At 44.5% G+C, this 19,881-nt stretch overlaps 1 protein-coding gene across 6 annotated transcripts in view; it reads right to left on the bottom strand.

The window, feature by feature from the left end:
- bach2b (BTB and CNC homology 1, basic leucine zipper transcription factor 2b) overlaps positions 1-19,881 on the bottom strand; it is a 92,434-nt gene that overhangs the window by 34,753 nt on the left and 37,800 nt on the right. For 5 of the 6 annotated variants that reach the window (XR_009785423.1, XR_009785422.1, XM_061753727.1 and 2 more), the window contains exon 2: positions 19,130-19,384. The exons of the other annotated variant lie outside the window; for it this stretch is intronic. Coding sequence is in view for 3 of the 5 variants with exons in the window: in XM_061753727.1 (XP_061609711.1) it covers positions 19,130-19,372 (243 nt within the window). In the remaining 2 variants the exon portion in view is untranslated. The remainder of the gene's footprint in view (positions 1-19,129; positions 19,385-19,881) is intronic. 6 annotated transcript variants of the gene reach the window in all.

Here is a 19,881-nt window from a genome sequence, read left to right as displayed (position 1 = left end):
ATCCTGTAGGCCTCCGAATCCTAAAGACAAATGGCTGGTACTTTTCTGAAAATGGCTGGCGCCGAATGACTTCAAGACATTTACCATCTTTATGGCGGTCGATATGCTTTGAATTTGGGGAACACAACCTCACCTCAGGTTCTAAGTGGAGCTGAAAAAATATATGCGTGACCTACCACAGATGAGATTTATTTTTTAAATTTAAACAACAGTATTTTTGTTCCTTAAATGTATTTGGTTTGCACATAATAAGCTAATCAAGACGAAATAGCGTATTCCATGTGCTAACACTTTATATTCAAGCCTTAAATAAAGTAAGTATATCAGCGGGTATTAACAATGGGAAAGAAGACAAGAGCAATACATAAGGAGACACAAACATTTTGGGGGAAAAACCGAAAAGAAGTGTACAACAGTAGACACTAGTGTATTGCTGCAGCCTCATTCATTGCTGTAATGTACATCATTGGATGCATTTATTGTTAAGAAGAAGCTGCTGACTCGATAGCCATGGGGGGAAAGTGTATGTGAGTGAGTATGTGAAAGAGAGAGCGAGAGGAGTGACTTTGTTTGTGTCTATGACGCCGTGGGAGGAGGGTACAGACTTTCTAGACATACTGACGACAACAACACATCTACAACATCAATGGTACAACCACACGTACACTCAACTCTACACACAGGGAACACAACATTTTAACTGTTTATACAGATTTACCGTAATTTCTCGTGTATAATGCGCACCCCCAAAGTTGACCTCAAAATTCTGGAAAACCCTTCAACCTATGTATAATGCATTTTTACAATGCTTCTTTTTGCTTCTTGCCATATGATCAAAACGAAGTATTATCTGTATTTAACAGCACTACTTTTATTTCGTAAATGAGAAAAGACACAGTGGTTGCTCATATGTTTGATTACTGAGGCAAAATTTGTAATACGGGTACAATCTTTAAAGAAAACATGAAGGACCAGGCGAAACGGATTACATTTTATTTTAATGGGATTCAAATTAAACTGTCAAGCTTTTCAGAAAAGCATTATCATTAAACAAAACATAACGATCAAGAAAATAATTATGGTTGTTGTTCAGTCATCAGTCGTATTAAAAAAAAATAAAAATAAAAATTCACAAATTGGGCCTATCGGGCCTTTTTGGCCTGTGGGACTCCAGAGGCAGCTGATGGGTACCGGCTGGCCAAGCGGAATGCAGCTTTGGTGGTGGCTGAAGCAAAAACTCGGGCATGGGAGGAGTTCGGTGAGGCCATGGAGAAAGACTTCCGGACGGCTTCGAGGAAATTCTAGTCCACCATCCGGCGTCTCAGGAGGAGGAAGCAGTGCCCCATCAACACTGTGTATTGTGGGGATGGGGCGCTGCTGACCTCGACTCGGCTGGTCAGTGTTGTAGTTCCAATTCTAATTTAATGATGAACTCTCAATTTTTTCTGTCTTTTACCACGTAAAATTTTACGAGCAGCAGTCACATGCTTCCTCAGGCGATATCTCTTCTTGTCATCAAGCAAATCTGTTCCTACCACCTTCTGTAGGGTACTCAGTCTTCACAAACTTTTTTAACATCTGGAAAATATTCTTGTTATAATAATACTAATAATAATAATATAACCGTTTTACCGAATGTATCCTGCAAAAACAGCACCATCGGAGTCACCATCAGTCTCCATCCCCATAGCCTGGCTACCGTCACCATGCCGAACCTGCGCTTTTATGCTGAGATCATCAGTGTTTACCCGGTCAGCAGCCTTCAGTCGCTGTCTCACATCACTAACCTGCGCCATTTTCATCCGATCAACAATACTATTCTGTTCTATCATTTGCATGTCATTCTTACGTTCCATATTCTCAGTAATAACACATTTTCCCCCTACCTTCGCCGCCACCGATCCACGGCTTTCAGCAAGAGGTACCTCCGCCGTCGAGACGGCATTCACACTCATAGAGCCCACTCCAACGGGGTCAGGCTCAGCCGTTCGCCCCTCAACGTCAACCACCCCGGCTTCCGCAACCGGACCTGCCTGGGCGCGATCCTCGTGGCTATCAGCAGCAGCAGCAGGTCTCACTGTAGCATTGTTATGCGGGCACGCCACCTTTTATGACCGACATCTCCACACTAAAAACATTTAATGCTTCCCGAGCTTGCATACACCATATACATTCCTTCCTCATGACGAACACGGAAAGCAACATCCAACGTCTGCGTCGGAGAGTCTAAAAACATGAAAACCTGTCGTCTAAATGACTGAACATGCTTCAGTTTTTCATCCTTACATCCTAGCCCAACATTACGAAACCCGCAAGCAAACTTACCAAAACGCTTCAGCTCCCGTTCCAGCGCCTCGTTTGAAATAAACGGAAGGACGCCCGACACGGTGATCCGTGTTGACGGTACGGCCAGCGGGGAAACTGGGATAAACTCGTCATTTAGAATTAATCCATTCTCTATAAATTCTGTGACATGTTTTTGATGTTTAAAAACACCACCACCGCTTTATTCATGCGGGATGCATGTGAGATATGCATATATCCCACCAGCAGCACTGGCTCCACCGTGAAGCTAGGCTGTGGCACAATCCGCACGCCATGCCTCAGAGACGGTGGCGTCTCAGGCGGCGCCATCCTGGCCACATGGCACGGACAAACTGTACGAAAACAAGACTAACCTCTATTTATACACCGTGAAGATACAATAATCACACAAGACAAAACAAGTATTTACATAAATATACAAATTTGTTCTTCCAAATCTCCCTCACACTTCTCTGAAACACACCACCACAGAAGAAGAAGAAGAAGATTGAGAGCATACAGGTAAAACAATGTACCCGAATTGTGACACACGCGCTACAAATCTTCTTCTTTTCCTTTGGGCTTGTCCCGTTAGGGGTCGGCCACAGCGCGTCATCCTTTTCCATGTGAGGCTATCTCCTGCAACCTCCTCTCTAACACCAACTGCCCTCATGTCTTCCCTCACGACATCCATCAACCTTCTCTTTGGTCTTCCTCCAGCTCTCTTGCCTGGCAGCTCCATCCTCATCACCCTTCTACCAATATACTCACTATCTCTCCTCTGGACGTGTCCAAACCATCCAAGTCTTTGTCTCCAAAACATCGAACCTTGGCTGTCCCTCTGATGAGCTCATTTCTAATCCTATCCAACCTGGTCACTCTAGAGCGAACCTCAACATCTTCATTTCCGCCACTTCCAGCTTTGTTTCCTGCTGTCTCTTCAGTGCCACCGTCTCTAATCCGTCCATCATGGCCGGCCTCACCACTGTTTTCTAAACTTTGCCGTTCATCCTAGCAGAGACTCTTCTGTCACATAACACACCTGACACCTTCCTCCACCCGTTCCAACCTGCTTGGACCCGTTTCTTCACTTCCTGACCACACTCCCCATTGCTCTGGACGGTTGACCCCAAGTATTTCAAGTCCTCCCCCCTTGCTATCGCTTCTCCCTGTAGCCTCACTCTCCCCCTCCACCCCTCTCATTCATGCACATATATTCTGTCTTTATATTCTGTCTTACTTCGACCAATCTTCACTCATCTCCTTTATGCCTCCACTTTTCTAACTGTTCCTCCACCTACTCCCTGCTTTCACTGCAGATCAAAATGTCATCTGCGAACATCATGGTCCACAGGGATTCCAGTCTAACCTCATCTGTCAGCCTATCCATCACCACTGCAAACACCCTGCTTATTTCAGCAAGACAATGCCAAACCACATTCTGCATGTGTTACAACAGCGTGGCTTTGTAGTAAAAGACTGGCCTGCCTGCAGTCCAGACCAGTCTCCCATTGAAAATATGTGGCGCATTATGAAGCGTAAAATATGACAAGGGAGACCCCGGACTGTTGAACAGCTGAAGCTGTACGTCAAGCAAGAATGGGAAAGTATTCCACCTACAAAGCTTCAACAATTCGTGTCCTCAGTTCCCAAACGTTTATTGAATGTTGTACAAAGAAAAGGTGATGTAACACAGTGGTAAACATCACCCTGTCCCAGCTTTTTTGGAACGTGTTGCAGCCATCAAATTCTAAGTTAGTGATTATTTGCTAAAAACAACAACGTTTATCAGTTTGAACATGAAATATCTTGTCTTTGTCGTGTATTCAGTTAAATATAGGTCGAACATGATTTGCAAACCATTGTATTCTGTTTTTATTTATGTTTAACACAACTTCCCAACTTCATTGGAATTGGGGTTGTTCTTCTCTGCCACTCCAGACTTCCGCATGCAGTACCACAGTTCCTCTCTGGGTACTCTGTCATAGGCTCTCTCTAGATCTGCAAAGACACAATGTAGCTCCTTCTGACCTTCTCTGTACTTTTCCATCAACATCCTCACGGCAAATAATGCATCTGTGGTACTCTTTCTAGGCATGAAACCATACTGTTGCTCGCAAATACTCACTTCTGTCCTGGGTCTAGCCTCCACTACTCTTTCCCATAACTTCATTGTGTGGCTCATCAACTCCCACAGCTCTGCACATCAGCCTTGTTCTTAAAAATGGGCACCAGCACACTTTTCCTCCATTCCTCAGGCATCTTCTCACCTACTAGAATTCTGTTGAACAAGCTGGTCAAAAACTCCACAGCCACCTCTACTCGATGCTTCCATACCTCCACAGGAATGTCATCAGGACCGACTGCCTTTCCATTTTTCATCCTCTTTAATGCCTTTCTAACTTCCCCTTTATTAATCATTGCCACTTCCTGCTCTACTCTTCCTTCTCTCTCATTTTCCTCATTCATCAACTCCTCAAAGTATTCTTTCCGTCTATCCAGCACACTACTGGAACCAGTCAGCACATTTCCATCCCTATACTTAAATCACCCTCACCTGCTGCACATCCTTCCCATCTCTATCCCTCTGTCTGGCCAGCCTGTATAGATCCTTTTCTCCTTCTTTAGTGTCCAACCTGGCATACATGTCATCATATGCCTCTTGTTTGGCGTTTGCCACCGCTACCTTTGCCCTGTATCGCATCTCAATGTATTCCTTTCTCCTCTCCTCGGTCCTATCAGTTTCCCACTTCTTCTTAGCTCACCTCTTTCCTTGTATGATTTCCTGTAATCTGTACCACCAAGTCTCCTTCTCTGCTTTCCTTCCAGAAGATACACCAAGTACTCTCCTGCCTGTCTCTCTGATCACCTTGGCTGTAGTGGTCCAGTCTTCTGGAAGCTCTTCCTGTCCACCGAGAATCTGTCTCAGCTCTTCCCGAAAAGCCGCACAACACTCTTCCTTCCTCAGCTTCCACCACATGCTTCTCTGCTCTGCCTTTGTCTTCTTAATCTTCCTCCCACCACCAGAGTCATCTCACACACCACCATCCTATGCTGTCTAGCCACACTCTCCCCTACCACAAGCTTACAGTCGGTAACCTCCTTCAGATGACATCGTCTGCACAAGATGTAATCCACCTGCATGCTTCTCCCTCCGCTCTTGTAGGTCACCCTATGTTCCTGCCTCTTCTGGAAAAAAGTGTTCACTACAGCCATTTGCATCCTTGTTGCAAAGTCTACCACCATCTGTCCCTCCAAGTTCCTTTCCTGGATGTGAGGCTACAGGGAGAAGAGATAGTAAGGGTGGAGGACTTTTCTTCATCACCCCTGTTTCCTTCACCAACATGTCCATTAAAATCTGCACCAATCATCGCTATCTCTGTCTGGGATGCTCAGAACTTCTTCGTCTAGCGCCTTCCAGAATTTCTCTTTCAGCCCTTGGTCACATCCTAGCTGTGGGGCATTTCCGCTAATCACATTATATATAACACCCTCAATTTCAAGTTTCAGCCTCATCACTCAATCTGATACTCGTTTTACCTCAAAGACATTCTTGAGCCAACTCTTCTTTTAAAATAAGCCCGACTCCATTTTCCATCTATACCTGGCCTGGCCAACCCGCGGCTCGCGAGCCTCATGCGGCTCTTTAACCAGTTTCATGCGGCTCTTCAGGAGCTGTCACATGACATGTGTCAAAAATGCTTGGCTGGCGCGGTCATTCACTCCCCCTACAGCTAGATGGCACACTGACCATGTAAGCCTGTTTGAGTGACGTCAAACGAGCGACGAGAGAATCTTTGGTGTGACATCATTTGTGTTGTAAACAATTTCCGTCAAGTTACCTCTTGAAATGGCAGGGAAAAAAAGCACAGCCAAACGAAAATATGAAGAAGAACACAGGACGTTTTTGCCAGAGTGGGAGAGTTTATATTTTTTTGTTAAACGTAATGGCAAGCCGATCTGCCTTATATGTCACGCAGCATTAGCGCATTTCAAAGCTTCAAATCTTCAGCTCACTCCACCCTAACATCGAACAGGAATTTCCAAAAGGGACTGAACTTCGCAAGAACAAGTTGGTCGCTTTGAAAAGCAGGTGCAGTTTTTCAAAAAAATTACAAAACACTCAGAGACCGTAACGCTTGCATCATATCAGCTGGCTTGGAAGCCAGACTGTTTGAAAGCCCCGCTCGTCACAGATGAGGCTGCGGCTGAGTTGGAGATGATCGACCTTTGTGAGGAGGATCAACTGAAAGCTGTTTTAAGGGAAGGGACCGTTGAGTTCTGGAAAAGTGTGCCAATTGAAAAATACCCCAACATCAAACGAGCTGCGCTTAAGATACTGTCCATGTTTGGGTCAACGTACGTCTGCGAGTCTGTGTTTTCTACCCTGAAACATGTGAAATCAAAGCATCGATCTGTTCTGACTGACACTCATTTGAAAGAATTGCTTAGAGTGGCAACAACAGAATACAAGCCAGATTTGAAGAGGATTGTTCAAGATAAGGAATGCCAGAAGTCTCACTAAGCAGCATAGTAAGAGAAAGATGTTATTGAAAATTATTCTATTATTGTTTGTGGACTTGCTTGAACTGAGAGTTTGTGTGTGTGAGACAGTGCACACAATGTTAACTGTTGAAAATTACTGATATTATCATGTTGGTGTGGTTATTTTCATTCGATCTGGCTGAGCAGAGGTCTGTGTATGCGTGCATACATGATTAAAAGATGATGTTCATGTGTACCCGTGTATGTGGCTCTTTGCAGTAACACAGAAAAAAAAGTGGCTCTTAGTCTCTGACTAGTTGGCCACCCCTGATCTATACCATGGTAAAATAATTTCAACCCTGCCCCTAAACTTCTAGCCTTACTCCCTTTCCACCTGGTCTCCTGGACACACAATATAGCAACCTTTCTCCTTATCATCATATCAACCAACACCTGAGATTTTCCTGTCATAGTCCCAACATCCAAAGTCCCCCTCTTCTCTTTCTGCATAAGAACCCGCTTTCCACCTCTCCTTCATCTTCGACCCACAGTAGCTGAATTTCCAACGGCGCCCCGCAGGTTGAAGGCGCCGGTGGCGGACGTTGTTAACCCGGGCCACGACCGATCCGGTATGGAATTCTTTGGACGAACGCTCATATTTGTTTGGCAAAGTTTGAAGCCGGATGCCCTTCCTGACGCACCCCTCTGCATTTATCCGGGCTTGGGACCGGCCTACAGTTTGCACTGGCTTGTGCCCCCCATAGGGCTGCATTAAACTCTGGGAGACCATTTCCTGAAATTTACAGTTAACAAACGACTGTCAAAAAAATCAAAGGGTAAGACATTCTTTCAAACCCCTATAATAACCTGAATTATGTATTTTTCTGTGATTCAGCTTGCTATATTACCCCGACCAGCATGATGGCTAAAAGTTTTTGTCGCTTCCAAGACTAATTTCATGAACGAATTTATTAACTACAAATATCTCTGCTATATTTTTTACTTCCTATTTGAACAATTTGAGTGTTTGTTCATTCTCGGCTGTTAATTAGTTTTTCTATGGATTTTTTGAGTGCCAAATTTTATATTTAATTGTAATTAATTTATTAATTTCATTGAAGAACAAAACATCTTCGGATTACAACGGTATTGATATGACTTCAATTAAAGAAATAATTGTAGCCATTGCCGAACCACTGTCACATACAGTATGTGTAATTTATCATTTAAATTGGGTTCCTTTCCCAGCAAAATGAAAACTGCTAAAGTCCATCCATCCATCCATTTTCTTTACCGCTTATCCTCACTAGGGTCGCGGGCTGCTGGAGCCTATCCCAGCTATCTTCGGGCGGGAGGCGGGGTAAACCCTGAACCGGTCGCCAGCCAATCGCAGGGCACATAGGAACAAACAACCATTTGCACTCACGTTCACAGCTATGGGCAATTTAGAGTCTTCAATCAACCAGCCACGCATGTTTTTGGGATGTGGGAGAAACCGGAGTGCCTGGAGAAAACCCACCCAGGTACGGGGAGAACATGCAAACTCCACACAGGCGGGGCTGGGATTTGAACCCTGGTCCCCAGAACTGTGAGGTAGATGTGCTAACCAGTCTTCCACCGTGCTTGCTAACTGCTAATGTGATACTGATATTTAAGGCATGAGAAAAAAATCTCAGGCCGGTTTCCATGCTGTCCCAGTTTTAAAGAATTCTGGAAAAACTCTTTGTGGCATGGTTAGACAATGTTCTCGACAAACACGAGTTACTCACAAAGAACCAATATGGTTTTAGAATGAATCGATCAACCTCAATGGCGCGAATGGATCTGGTAGCAGAAGTAACCAGTGAAATTGACAAATTGGTATATTCGCAGATTTAGAGGAAGCTTTCGACACAATTGATCAGGATATCGGATTAGACCACGACCTTATAGTCAGTAACCTCCTTTAGATTACATTGTCTGCAAAATGGAATCCAAAGTGTGCTTCTACCGCAGCTCTTTTAAGTCACCCTATGTTCCTGCCTCTTCTGGAAGAATGTGTTACTTGCAAAGTCTACCACCATCTGTCCCTCTAAGTTCCTTCATCACCATTGTTTCCCTTACCAAGATGGCCATTAAAACCTGCCCCAATCACGAGTCTCTTTCTGTCTGGGGTGCTCAGAACTACTTCGTCTAGCTCCTTCCAGAATTTCTCTTTCACCTGGAGGTTACATCCTACCTGTGGGGCATAGCCAATAACATAGCACCCTCAAGTTCAAGTTTCAGCCTCATCACTCGATCTGACACTCTTTTTTATCTCAAAGACATTCTTAGCTGACTCTTCCTTTAAAATACCCCCTACTCCATTTCAATATCTACACCGATGGTAAAATAATTGGAACCCTGCCCCTGAGCTTCTAGCCTGACTGCCTTCCCACCTGCTCCATTGGACACACAATACCTTTCCCCTAATCATCATGTCAACCAACTCCTGAGCTTTTCCTGCTTGTTTGTCGTGCTGTTTTTTTGTTTCACTCTCTGCTGCCTCACAGCCCTTGCTGTATGTTAGTTTATTTTGCACTCTGACCTGCGGTACCTACGCCCCTTCTTTTCAGTACCCACCCCCCCCACCCCATATGCCAATCCCAAAACATAGATGGTAGGTTAATTGAAGATTGTCCATAGGTGTGAATGTGAGTGTAAATGGTTGTTTATTTATATGTGCTTCGCGATGGGCTGGTGAACCGGTCGGGGTGTACCACCCATCTCATCCTAAGTCAGATGAGATAGCCGCCAGCACACCTGTGACCCTATCGAGGATAAGCACTTCAGAAAATGGTTGGAGGGATGGAGGGAGACTCTCATTTCTACATTCTTCATATTTGTGATATTCCCCACACCTTCTCTTTCCTTTGTCCGTCATTGCGTCATTGCTGTATAACCAAATCTCTTGAAACAGCTCATTGGTCTTGGCATGTATTCCTTCATATTCTATATCAAATAGCAGAGTAAAATTCTTCGGGGAGTCTTTCCTCAAGCCACCGCTTCCCGCGCCTTCCTTGTCCCGACGGTCCACTATTACGCCTTGGAGATCCTATCCCGAATTCAAATACAAAATAAACCATTCTCCACGACTTCTTCGGCCTTCGTCTGCTTCTGGGTCCAGTCAGCATCCATCCATCCATTTTCAACACCACTTCTCCCGTTTAGGGTCGCGGCCAGTCAACATTATATCCTGACAGTCTGACCTGAAATCCATGCTGACATCGCTGTCATTCACTTGTGACCTTTCCCTGTGCCTACCAGTCAACTCCTCCCCGTTTCCACAGAATATCCTCTCCTTCTGTTAAGTGCCTTAAAGTTGCTACGTATATGGAACTTTTACGCGAGCTAATCAAACATTTCACCATGCAGCGTGTCTCTAGGCTCCCTCGCTCTACTCGGTTCGTCACCTGGCGTCATTATGTGGTGTCGATGGGCCTCATTTATATCAGACATGCAAACACCGAAGGCGTGAAAAAGTTGACCCCAAAAAAAAAAAAAAACATTGTAAGGGAGGGCCCTGGGTTCTGGGGGGGATCCCCCGAGCCCGAGCCCCTGCAGAGATGTTTTATTTTAACATAAATTAAGCAATGTGGAAGACTCTGAAGAGTGCAATAAGGCAACAACAAAAATTCTAATTTTCTTCAAATGAAATTTGCTGAATTTCTTGGCCTTTTTTGTTCCGGCCACCAACTCGAGGCAGGCCCATCTCCGCCTGCTTCAAGCTGTGCCACGTGAATCGCATCTTCCTCTTAAGCACTCATTCTGGAAAAGAATCGACTCAAATCATTGCCCGTTTCACTTCAAAGGCTAATCCCAAATGCATTTTCCTGGAAAATATTACATTTGTTTTGTTTTGTTTGACCGTTTGTGAATTTGCAGCCTCTCAACGTGAAAATACAAAAGACCAGCGCAACAAATACGACACCGGCTGATGTGATGAGCAAAAATGTTGCTGAAACGGAAGAGTAGCAATAGAGGATGTCCGCTCCAGAGGTGAGGAGAGTAGCCAAATATTCTACTCAAGTAAGAGTACTGTTACTTGACAATAATGTTACTCAAGTCAAAGTCAAAATGTATTGAGTAAGAGTAAAAAGTACACAGTGAAATAATTACTCAAGTGCTGCGTAAATGGTGAGTATACTATAGTCAAAGTAGATGACAGAATAGCGTAGTCGCTATATTATTCTTTGTCAAAATGCACTGGGATGTGAAATTCAGTCAACGGTCAGGCCCCATACAAATCTGGCCGTCTTTGCAAAACGTTGGGACACCCCCGCCCTCGAACCGTGCCTAAAGTCCATCGAAGCACAACTGAAAATTGGTACGCGTCTAGAGGAGACCCAGACGCGCAAAGATGCCAGCGCAAGCAATGTCGTAATGCCAACCGGAAGTGACCTATGACCTCCCGAAGGAAAAAATGTGTGTGAAATGTTCCCACTTTAGCGAACTCCTCCTACAGCTTTCATCCGACCTTAGATGTCCCCATGTCGCCACAACACAGGACATGGCGGCAGTTCATCAAAGCGCTATTTGCGCTACGCTGCACCTACGCCGACGCAAACAAAAGTGTACTACCACCCGTGCCCGAAACTTAACATAAAATGATGCACGGCCTGTTTAAATTATTCAATTGTAACATTCACAGCACTTAAAAGTACAACAATACAGTACTGTAGTAGGCCTAAGAGTTCATTCCCTTTTTCCAACACCCGCATTTACTCAATATAAGCTTTGGAAAGCCTTTGCACTTGTCCAATAGCAGTGGTGTCCTACCTATGGCCTGGGGGCCATTTGGGGGCCCTCCCCCATTTTTGTGTGGCCCGCATGTTCTCAGTATAGCCTTTTACACGGCATTGCACTTCTGACAGCAGTGGTGTGCAACCTATGGCCCAGGGGTCATTTGCAGCCGGACCTTTTTCCAACATTTGCATAGGTCGTACTTGCACTTGTCCTGCAGCAGGGGTGTCCAAACTACCACCCGGGGGACATTTGCGGCCCTTACTTCATCACGCCAATACCCCGACCTGCCAGGACCTCAACCTACGGCCTGTCGGCCATTTGCTGGCCATTTTTGTGCGGTCAGCATTTTCTCAATATTACCTTTGAAATGGTTTTGCACTTCTCAGACTGCAGCAGTGTCAAACCCGTGGCCCGGGGGTCATTTGCTTCCCATCCTCCCATTTCGTGTGGCCGGACCTTTTTCCAACATTTGCATGAGTCGTACCTTTGCACTTGTCTTAAGAGCGTGGTGTCCAAACTACAGCCTGGGGGGGCCATTTGCGGCCCTTACTTCATCGTGCCAATACCCCAACCTGCCAGTACCCCAACGGGGCCGGGGTGCGACTGCCCGATTATAGCTGCTCACAGCTCTAGTTATGATTGTTTTTGTTTACACAGTAATTATTGGATGTTTATTTCCTGCTACAAAAATAGAAAATAAGTTTAGTGAGCTTTTTAGAAAAGACGTCTAGTAGTGGCTTGTATGTAAAGGACACAAAAATAGTTACATACTGCAGGTTTCAAAAATACAAAATGTTGATCATCTAAAAAAGGAAACCATTGGTCATTTGTTATGAAGTGAAATGTATTATTATTTTCTCTTGTGTATTCACAATTGGCCTTTAACCGAGCAAAAATATATTTCATCCCATCACTCGATGATTCGATAGCTGCAGCCCGACTCCGTAACGTCATCAATTTCACCGCTCGGCACGATGCCCGACTTGTTTTGATTTGATGGAAAAGACCCACTGCTAACCAAGCTAAAAGGGTGGCATCCGGTATTGCCACCCAGCATTGCGTAGATGTTCGTAGCTCGAACGATTTAATTGCCACCCGTCAATGTAAACTGGGATAGATGTCCCATGTAATTGCGCATGTGTGGAAATGTATCGAGTGAAATCACGGCTTGAAAGAGAAGGATTAGCCAGCCTGCTACAGCCAAACATGCTTAGCAACTCTGAATAAGGAAAAGCTCGGCATACCAATGGGTCTATTTTCAGTTCGCATCAGCAGCTGCTGCCTGCATGTTGAGAACTTTATGCGCCCAGCAACATATGCGATTACGCCACGGTTATAACCGTCGCGGCATCCAATGAGGGCCCGCTTTACGAGCGCTACAGAGACTTTCTACGAGATTGACAACCAATTATTATCTTTATTTCCATCATTTTCTTTTTCTTACTGTGCGAATATCTACTATATCTAAAACAAAGTGTGTTGTGACTCATATTGCACGATTTAAATATTGATATTTACTTAGATTACTTTTTGTATTAAAAAAAGGAAGCTTTTGCCAACAAACACCAGTGATGTTTCAGTCGGATTCAAATTATTGGCAAAAACATCGTGTTTGTGATCAACACACTCGTGTCATGTAATGTATTACATTTGCGTACGGTGTAGAAGAACAAAAAACATTGATTGCAATTTTGTAAAACATATACATAAAATTGTGATCGTTCCTCATAATATTGTGATAACATTTTGAGGCCCACCATTCTTGTTTACAATATATTCTTCTTCTCTTACCCCTGACGTCCTTTCAGAAAAAGCCAAAGAAAAAGACTTGACACAAACGCAGAGTTGATTCTTTGATGCTGGCTGAAATTCTGTTTAGTAACATGAAACCTACTACATAAAATACTGGCAATGATGGTGGTTGGAAACAAAAATTGTGTGAACTTTAGGATACATTTTTCAATTTTCGATTTTTGTCGAACACCAAAAAAATGTTCAAAATTCAAGGGACTACGAGATCACTTTTGAGGGTATTATCACACCCCTTCTTTGTTGCTGGAGAAGGAAGACAGGGTACTGTCATCCATACAATTGGGTAAGTAAAGTCTCTCGCATGACACGAGAGACGGAGTTTTAAGATGTGACTTAAAAACAGGTAAAGAGGAGGCCCGTCTCATGTGCTGAGGCAGTTCGTTCCATAGTTTTGGTCCGGCAACTGCCAAGCCTCGCTCCCCTCTGAGCTTCAGCCGGACTTCAGGGACAGTCAGGAGCAGCTGGCGAGCAGGCTTGTTAAGAGTGAAGAAGCTCATAGAGGTTGGGCGGGGCAAGAGCATGGGATTTTCAAATAAATCCTGAAGTGCATTGGAAGCCAGTGCAGCAAGGCCAAGATGGGGGAAATGTGCTCGAGTTGACAACCCCGATTCCAATGAAAACAAATAAATACAAACAGAATACAATGATTTGCAAATCATGTTTGACCTAGATTTAATTGAATACGCTACAAAGACAAGATATGTAATGTTCAAACTGATCAACTAGATTGTTTTTAGAAAAAAGCTGGGACAGGTGGCAAGAAAGACGGAGAAAGTTGAGGAATGCTCATCCAACACGTGTTTGGAACATGGAAGAGGTGAACCGGCTCATTGGGAACAGGTGGCTGCCACGATTGCTTCCCTGAATTGCTCAGTCATTCACAAGCAAAGATGGGGCGAGGTTCACCTCTTTGTCAACAAGTGCGTGAGAAAATAGTCCAACAGTTTAAGGACAATGTTCTTCAACGTACAATTGCGAGGAATTTAGGGATTTCATCATCTCCGGTCCATGACATCATCAAAAGGTTCAGAGAATCTGGAGAAATCACTGCATGTAAGCGGCAAGGCCGAAAACCGACATTGAATGCCCGTGACCTTCGATCCCTCAGGCGGCATTGCATCAGAAACAATCACAATCAATGTGTAAAGGATATCACCACATGGGCTCAGGAACACTTCAGAAAACCAATGTCAGTAAATACAGTTCGGTGCTACATCCGTAAGTGCAACTTAAAACTCTACTATGCAAAGCAAAAGCCATTTATCGACAACAACCAGAAACGCCGCCACATCTAAAATGGACTGATGCAAAGTGGAAAAGTCTTCTGTGGTCCGACGAGTCCACATTTCATATTGTGGACGTTGTGTCCTCCAGGCCAAAGAGGAAAAGAACCATCCGGACTGTTATGGACGCAAAGTTCAAAAGCCAGCATCTGTGATGGTATGGGGCTGTGTTAGTGCCAATGGCATGGGTAACTTTCACATCTGTGAAGGCACCATTAATGCTGAAAGGGACATACAGGTTTTGGAGAAACATATGCTGCCATCCAAGCAACGTCTTTTTCATGGACGCCCCTGCTGATTTCAGCAAGACAATGCCAAACCACATTCTGCACGTGTTACAACAGCGTAAAAGAGTGCGGGTACTAGACTGGCCTGCCTGCAGTCCAGACCTGTCTCCCATTGACAATATGTGGCGCATTATGAAGCGTAAAATACGACAACGGAAACCCCGGACTGTTGAACAGCTACAGCTGTACATCGAGCAAGAATGGGAAAGAATTCCCCCTACGAAGCTTCAACAATTCGTGTCCTCAGTTCCCAAACGTTTATGGAATGTTGTTCAAAGAAAAGGTGATGTAACACAGCGGTAAACATGAGCCTGTCCCAGCTTTTTTGGAACGTGTTGCAGCCATAAAATCCTAAATTCATAATGATTTGCTCAAACAATCAAGTTTATCGGTTTGAACATGAAATATCTTGTCTTTCTACTGTATTCAATTAAATACAGGTCGAACATGATTTGCAAATCATTGCATTCTGTTTTTATTTATGTTTAACACAACGTCCCAACTTCGCACTGACACACACATGGAGTCCATTACAGTAGTCCAGCTGGGTGGTAACGAAGGCATGGACAACTGTTTCAAAAATACTGCCTTGAGAGGATTTGCTTGATTTTGGACAGCTGCCTTACGTGGTAAAAGATGGAATTGACAACTCCCTTGATCTGACAGGCAAATTTCAGGTCAGCATCAATCTTGACACCCAGATTACAAATGGTTGTTTTGGTCAGAATACCCAAGGAGAAAAGATCCACTGCGACGTTCCTAGCAGTGCCCCCAAAAACATTCACCTTTGTCTTCTTGTCATTACAACTTTTCAAAGCAAGCCAGGCTTTTATATCATGGAGACAGTTGAGCAATGGGTTGAAAAAATATCAACGACTCTTTTTTTAGAGGCAGACAGATTTCGGTGTCATCTGCATAAAATTGGAATGACATTGCATGTTTCCTGATTAACTCTTTCAGTGCCAGTGACGGAAAATGTCGTCAACGGAAATCCAAGTGTGGTTTTGTTGTAAGATGTCAGTGCCCGTGACACCTTTTTGCTACGTTTTTTTAAGGGGTTGGGTGGGGGGATGGTCTTGGCCAGCTCTCCTATGGCCAGCGATGGGTCTCTTTTGGATGAGATCAGCATGAATCACAGGAAGAGGGGAGCCGGAGAAAGGCAGCCGCTGTACAGGTATCTATGGAGCGACACGGGTACATTTGGACGTTTACAAGCAACTCATGCTTGAACCAAGTCATTGTCGCGGTATGTCTACTACCAAAAGTGTTGCGAGAGAGAGGAAAGACGATGGAGATCATTCTGACTGAAAACGCGAAAGATACAACAGCCCAGGGTTGCCTTGTCGAAAAGCGACTTCAACGAGCGGCGCTCCGGACCAAGCTCACGCTGCATTTTGTCAGATTTCTGTATTTAACACATACATATTATCGGGCGCAGGCATGCTAAAACATACGGTAGCATGCACGCACACGAAAACAATGTTTTGAAAAAGGCAGCGGGAGCAAAACTGAAAGCCGCATTATAAGGCGCCCCGGCCCGTCCATTTTGGAGAAAATGTAAGACTTTTAAGGGCGCCTTATGGTCGTGAAAATACGGTATTCACATCACACTGTTGCAAATGATACAATTCTAGATTTCTTTATATTGTATGATGGTAATTGTTCGTATATCTATTCACAGGTCATGGGGAAAATTCTGGCTGGCATGAAGAAAGACAGGCTGCTCCAGCACATTGTGGATGAGACAAACATCGATGCTCGTCAGATTATCCGTGCACAGTCTGACATGGAAAGCCGTGTCTGTCCCAGAATGACAGATGGGTAAACACACTCACGCGTAGACCCACGAGAAAGGCCAGGCCCTCGAGAAGTCAAGTCAAATGTAAAAATGTTACATTGACTCATTGTAAATGACATTATTTTGCAATCCAAAACACATACTGACGCACGCAGGCGCGCGCACACACACACACACACACACACACACTGTAACTGTAAATGTTGTGCCAATAGATTTTAAATTGTGTAAAAGTTGACGATAAATTTAGATTTATTTTGCCATTAAAAATACATAATTTCACCAAAAACATTGTTTTCTCAGTTTTCTTATTCCTAAATAGGCGATTTGCGTGAAACCAAGGTATTCTCTACTGCTGATCACTCAGAAACGGAATAAGGTAGAAACAAAAGTTTTTTTCTGATGAAAGAAGAGTCTAATCTTTCATTCGGTAGTCTCCGTGTTTACACAGTCAAAAAACAATATATTCTGTGTATAAGTCAAAATGCTCTAAATCAGCTGGCACTCAAGATGTCTTTTCTGATGATTGCTGGCATTGAAAGAGGTAAGGAGCTAAGTGGAAGCAAATAGAGGGAAAAGAAAAGGGGACCTAGAACTGAGCCCTGTGGGACACTACACAGGAGGGGAGCTGAGAAGGAGGCTGACACTGAAGGTCCTTTCTGGCAAGTACGACCTGCGCCACTCCAATGCTTTGCCACTGATTCCCACCCAGTGCTCCATGCAGGAGTCAGGTCCGGTGTCGGATGCGGCAATTCAATCTAAAAGCACGATCATAACACAGTCGGCGGACTCTGTCGCTACGTGATGTCAATAGCTATGTTTAAAAAATCTCATTCTGTTATATGCAGCTTTTTAAAAATGGATTGGAAGACCTCAAGACCTCAAGAGTGTTCATTTAAAAAAAACTATCTTCTCCAGGATAATTGAGAGAAATGGCAGTTTGGAAATGGGCCTTATTATAGGCAGTTGTTATCCATCAAAAGGTCATAATTCTTTCTATCCGGTCATCCATCCATTCGTCCATTTTCTTCCGCTTATCCTAGGTCAGGGCAGTAGCTTTAGCAGGGGAGCCCAGACTTCCCTCTCCCCAGCCACTTCATCCAGCTCTTCCGGGGAGACCCCGAGCTGTTGCCAGGCCAGCCGGGAGACATAGTCTCTCCAGCGTGACCTGGGTCGTCCCTGGGGTCTCCAGAACAAGATCCCGTAAACAAGCGGCTGAAATGAGTTTCCTCTGCAAGGTATCCGGGCTCTCCCTTAGAGATAGGGTGAGAAGCTCGATCGTCGAAGTCGAGCCGCTGCTCCTCCGCATCGAGAGGAGCCAGATAAGGTGGCTGGGGCATCTGATTCGGACGCCTCCCCGGTGAGGTGTTCCGGGCACGTCCCACCGGGAGGAGACCCCGGGGACGACCCGGGACACGCTGGAGAGACTACTTCCTTGGAACGCCTCGGGAGCTGGATGAAGTGGCTGGGGAGAGGGAGGTCCGGGCGTCCCTGCTAAAGCTACTGCCCCCGTGACCCGACGGTAGAAAATGGATGGATGGAGAGCCTCATTATGTTAGGGATCTGTGAGCCAATTTGCATTCACATTGACAGACAGCAAAGTAAATGGTGCTATTTCGGAGATTCTGTATGAATATGTTTCAAAAATACATTTGTGAAATTGATTGAATTGTAGGCGGCACGGTTAGCACACCTGCCTCACAGTTCTAAGGACCCAGGTTCAAATCCGACCTCGCCCGTGTGGAGTTGGCATGTTCTCCCCGTGCCTGCGTGGCTTTTCTCCGGGCACTCCGGCTCCCCCGCGTGCTAGGTTAATCGAAGACTTTAAATTGCCTGTCGGTGTGAATGTGAGCGTGAAAGGTTGTTTGCTTATGTGCACCTTGCGAGTGGCTGGCGACCAGTTCTGGGTGTACCTGCACCTGTTGTCAGAACTATTGTACGTCTTTACCATTATTCCGATTGCATGAAGACAAGTGTAATGGGTTCAATGACTAGTTAGGATCATTTGTGCTTATATCAACAGCGTTTGAAGGATAACACGTAAATTGTGCAACCTGTTTTGGTCTTTACCGTTATGCACTTTTCTCGTTAAAGTATATTTCAGTGGGCAACCACCATTTGCTCTGTCAATAAGCATTGCCTTTGCTATGAATGCCTACAAATGTTAATCACCAATATCTTTTGGGAAATAGGACTAAGCGTGGATGTATCAGCAAGGGAGACATTTACACCCATTAAACCAAGGCGGCATCACTAAATTGCCAAATCTTTACCATTACTAAACAAATGAAATGGAAACGACCCATTCACTGTGGTGTTGTCTGAAAGATGGTTACATTTCCAGGATTGCAGGCTAAAACAATTCGGTCTCAAAATGACGTGTTTGAGGGACGTACCTCTTCGGGAAGGCTGACCGTGAAGCCATTCTCCGCCTGACCTACCAACACCTGAAGGAAATACTCGCTGCAGGCAGCCAGCACGGCCCGATGCCCGCGAAATTCCTTGCCCTCGGCGAGGACGGTCACATCGCACAGGATGTCCTGCTTCCGCTGGTCATTAAGGCAGACGAGGATATTGGTACAATGAACTGTTGACTCATACACATACATGGGGGCTTCAGGTTTCTCATCCACGGACATTCCGCTCGCAATCTGAAAACAGAAGGCATGACGCTTACAACCAAACCTACCACCTGTAACCTGGCAGATACTGTAAAATAACAATGGAGGAAAAGAGTTGCGAGTAAGGCTGCAGGATATTGCAATTGTCTTTAACCCTGCCATATATATATATATATTGCAATGTTAAAAAAAATTAAGTGGGAAAACCAGCACACATTTCTCTAGAAAAAAATATAGTCAGTAGAACCCAAAAGTACAGAGAGACAAATAACCACATTTTCACAAAACAACCAATTTCAAACGGGATATGTCGGACATTTTGTGAAGTCAGTTCTCAAAGTAGGCCAACTTGACAGCAAAATGATTACAGTGCGTCTTTCACAATACATTTCATTCAAATCGTTTATTTTATTTCAATTGCCACAAAGTATTATGGACATAATCCGTAATAAACAAATACCATAATGTATGTTTTTCTGGCTGGTAAAATCATGTTAACCTCGGGTTCTGTTGTACAATATTTGTAT

This window comes from Phyllopteryx taeniolatus, chromosome 18 (assembly GCF_024500385.1).
Source record: "Phyllopteryx taeniolatus isolate TA_2022b chromosome 18, UOR_Ptae_1.2, whole genome shotgun sequence".
NCBI classification, from domain to species: domain Eukaryota; kingdom Metazoa; phylum Chordata; class Actinopteri; order Syngnathiformes; family Syngnathidae; genus Phyllopteryx; species Phyllopteryx taeniolatus.
The sequence above is the reverse complement of the archived record's forward strand: the minus strand, read 5'-3'. Positions and strand labels throughout refer to the sequence as shown.